The 4,099-nt window shown below is 40.0% G+C and overlaps 1 protein-coding gene across 1 annotated transcript in view; it reads left to right on the top strand.

Annotated features, from left to right (window-relative positions):
* PDK1 (pyruvate dehydrogenase kinase 1) overlaps positions 1–4,099 on the top strand; it is a 23,942-nt gene that overhangs the window by 5,791 nt on the left and 14,052 nt on the right. Inside the window, exons 2-4 of the mRNA XM_018572370.1 lie at positions 921–1,062; positions 1,424–1,495; positions 1,857–2,041. Coding sequence (XP_018427872.1) covers positions 921–1,062; positions 1,424–1,495; positions 1,857–2,041 — 399 coding nt within the window. The remainder of the gene's footprint in view (positions 1–920; positions 1,063–1,423; positions 1,496–1,856; positions 2,042–4,099) is intronic.

Here is a 4,099-nt window from a genome sequence, read left to right as displayed (position 1 = left end):
GATTTGTTTTGGCATTTTCACAGCAAATCTTTGCTTGGATGTTCTTCAATCTGTATTTTATAGCATTCATTTTCACAACATTCACCCCATGTGTATTGCTGAGGATGGGTGAATCTTGTTTGACTTTACATTGTGATTTGTCCTTCCCTTTTACACTACTGATAACGTTGGGAAAATTAAATGTACACAGTTGCAGCTTCGGCAATGTGCACTGCACAAAGCACTAGCCAGTCCGCTAGAATGCAGCGTTTTGTATACGGGCCCTCGTTGTGTGACTTGTACAATGGATCCTTTATAAATAGAGCTCTATGCAATCTCACAAGTGATGTTATAAATGATAGTCACAAACAAAGTAAACAGGCATGTGAAGGCACATTTTATAGCTTTATGAAGTACTTGCGACTATAGTGAGTATTTAATAAAATCCTCCTGAATAGTGTTTTATAGTAGGAAGTTCAGGGATAAACAGGTACAATATGACTTGCTTATTCTCCCTCCTGCTATGCCAAGTTATTTTCCAGTCTTTTGCCTGCGTGTCTTAGGTCTCCTGTGGTCTGCGGTGAAATCCTCCGGCTGGCACACAGTGCAGGTTGAGTGACTAGAGGAAGTGTTTGGTATAAGACTACGTGCAGCATTACTCTGGGAAATATCCTGTCATCTGCAAGGATCAGAGCACTTCTTATTGACATCTACTTTGTGATTAAATACCATTTATCGGCTCAGGGCAGATATTTCACACGGCCATTTTCAGCTGCTAGATGCTAGAAAAATGTCAGGAGTTCTACTTCAATATGTCATTACTAGCAGATCACAACTACGTCTGTCCCGCTTACAACCACTTGTAACCACTGTTAATGTTTCAGTAATTTATATCTGTGCAGGTATTTTCTTAATGTAGCATTTTATCTTTCTTCTTTTAGGATCGGTAAATGCTTGTGAAAAGACATCATTTATATTCCTGCGACAGGAATTACCTGTGAGGTTAGCAAATATAATGAAAGAAATAAACTTGCTTCCTGACAACCTCCTAAAGATGCCTTCCATAAAACTGGTGCAGAGCTGGTAAGAGAACTTTCCTCCTTTAAGCAGATTTTGGGTGGGTTACCAGAAACTTTACTTGATAAAAGTCTATGATGTCATCAACAGAGGGGAGGGGCAGGAAGTGCTAGATATTAACATAGAAATAAAGTCAATATTTGCATATGTATTCTAGGTGCAATGTGTATGGTATGATGTTGTGACCGGTTTGCTTTAAATTCCACAAAAGTGCTAATCCGAAAGTACAAGGTAGATAGATGGCTATAACTTTTTTTTTTTCCATTGTAAAGTTGCAGTTTTTAAAGGCCAAGTCCACCCTGTAGTGAACATGTAACTGCTCAGGACAATGGATATCTACCCACTATTAACACTCTTGTTTTCTCAGGTATGTGCAGAGTTTCCAAGAAATAGTTGATTTTAAAGACAAAAATACAGAGGACCCAGAAACAGTCAGAGTGTAAGTGTATCTGATTATTTTATAGTTTATGTATCTAGTGGTGGAATAGCTCCTTCATATCAGAGCCATTAATATCTTCTAGCAGTGTATACTAGTGTATACATATACTCGCATGTATGATCAGTGATGTGATGAAATGGTCTTGTGTATACTGGTCGCTTTGTTATACTGGACTTGGTGAACGTCACTCCACGCAAAGATTTCCTGTTGTATTGGAATATGCTGCCAGCTGTGGGAAATTCACTTTTCTCTAATAATGGAAGTAATGCTTGATCAGTTTTTTCATTGAGTGCTTTACAAAATGGTCACAGAACAACTTGTTACAATGTAATAAATTCTAATCGTCTTTGTTTTTGGTTAGTTTCACAGACACAGTAATAACCATCCGAAATCGGCACAATGATGTAATTCCCACCATGGCGCAGGGTGTTGTTGAATATAAAGATAGCTTCGGTGCCGACCCAGTAACATCGCAGAACGTTCAGTATTTCTTGGACCGTTTCTACATGAGTCGCATTTCAATCAGAATGCTTTTAAATCAGCACAGTAAGTTCAACGGCTGCAGTAGGTTCATGGTGCAAGGCTTTATCAGATGTAGTGCCGAGGAAAATAGTCTAGTTCCTGCGGAGATCCCACACTCATTTTTGTCAAATGCAGTTTTAAAAAAGGAAAACTCATTGCTGCTGTTTACAAACATCATCATCATCATTATTATTATTTCTTTGCTCTGCTTCAGTGGTTCCTGACCATTGTCTGACCTGGAGATGCATTCCTATGTTTGCTGATGGTGAGATTTCCTAAAAGTGTAGCATGGAATGTTTTAATTGTTGAAATATCTTTGGCTTCATGCATATATGAAGTGCAGCAGAAGTTGCAATAGCACAGTGCTGAGCACCTGCTCAGTGGGTGCAATTTTAAGCAGACGGAGGGTATCATTCAATAGTCAGTGCGTTGTTTGGGTATTACTGGACAGTGACTGTTATCTTATAATGGGAGGAATTTATCAAAACTGGAGCAGACAGAATCTGGAGGAGTTGCCCATAGTAACCAATCCGTTTTTCTTTTCTGTTCTCTTCAGTTAAGCTTTAAAAATGAATAACAGATGCTGATTGGTTGCCATGCACGGTTGCTTCAGATTTTGCCTGTTCCATTTTAAAATAAATTCCCCTCAATGAGCTTTGAAAATTCCAGTCACCTGAATGAAAATTAAAAATCATATCCTTGTGTAAAACTCAATGGGGAGAATTTATCAAAACTAGAGCAGTTCTCCATGGCAACCAATCGGTTTCTCTGTTTCATTTTCAAAGCTTAACTGACCAAACTGAAAATAGAAGCTGACTGGTTGCTGTGGGCAACTGCTCCAGATTTTGTCTGCTCCAGTTTTGATGAAGTGCATTCTTGCTAGTGGGTCAAACAAGATGTCCCTCCTTCTGTGTCCTGTCGCTAACGAGCAAAATGCGGCAGTGTTTAGGGCCAGCGAGGGTGTGATTCCACAGGGCTTGTTTATATTGTATTCTGACAGGTACCGCCGCCACCTGTCGGAATACCCGACCCCATTGGCTGCCGGTTCTGATCCTGCAAAGATTTTCCAGCCGGCTCCTTCGATTAGCTGATCGAGGAATGCCGGCTAAAAGGGAGCCAACAGCCCCACACACTGCAAACTTCGGCCGGTACGTTAAAAACCAGCCGAAATTCGGCCAGTGTATGGGCACCTTTTAAGAGTTGGTACTTCAATGATGCTAGACTCCCTCCCTTGTTGCTGCTGTTCTTCTATATGTCCAGAATGTACATAGACTATGATGTGTCAGATTGATTAGGTGATTGATTTCCAAGTATGGATGCAGACGTTTTCTTTTCTATCCTGAAACTTCTCATCAGAATGCAGATATTGGGAGAGATGAAAGCTATGGGGAAGTAATTATGGGCCTTGATTGCCTAGAGAAGGGCGATCTAGAATTGCCCACTAGGCTAATTCGCTATTAATGGAATACATTATTTTTCCTAAAATATTAGAACATTTTAATGTTTTCGGATGTGTCATCGGGGCATGGAATAAAATCAAAGTATTCCTACATCCATTTTTATGATTCATTTAGTTGTGACTTATTTTAGATGATTAGAGCTTGCAGATTTTTGTTCTGCCCTGAGGCTGCTGATCTACGTCTACCCTTCTTCTAAAAGGATCTTCATCCCATGTGTTGTTTTTGTAGGTGTTTAGCTGGCAAACATGTAAAGGCCAGCTCCAACTAAACGTTTTCCTTCAGGGATATGTTTAGAAAGGAGTGTATGTGACATTCACCAATCATTCACACCACAATAAATATGCTCCTTCGTTTTTCTTGTTCAATATTTTTAGTAGATAATTGAATTATAAATGTGTAATTGGTGAGGGTGCTCTCTGCACACCTTTCAGCAGTCCCGGCCAGTAGAGATAAGGTGCTTGCAGTAACTCCCACGGATGGCACCGTGTAATGCACAAAGTAGAAAGAATAGGTTACCAGCACTCAGATTGATTTCAAATAGATAAGTCCTTTTTATTGGACATACGTGTCACAATAGTCAAACAGCGATGTTTCGGGGCCACGCAGGGTCCCTTCCTCAGGG

Source organism: Nanorana parkeri, unplaced genomic scaffold, assembly GCF_000935625.1.
Source record: "Nanorana parkeri isolate BGI_ZX_2015 unplaced genomic scaffold, ASM93562v1 scaffold44, whole genome shotgun sequence".
Classification (NCBI taxonomy): Eukaryota; Metazoa; Chordata; class Amphibia; order Anura; family Dicroglossidae; genus Nanorana; species Nanorana parkeri.
This window is presented reverse-complemented; position numbering and strand designations above follow the sequence as displayed.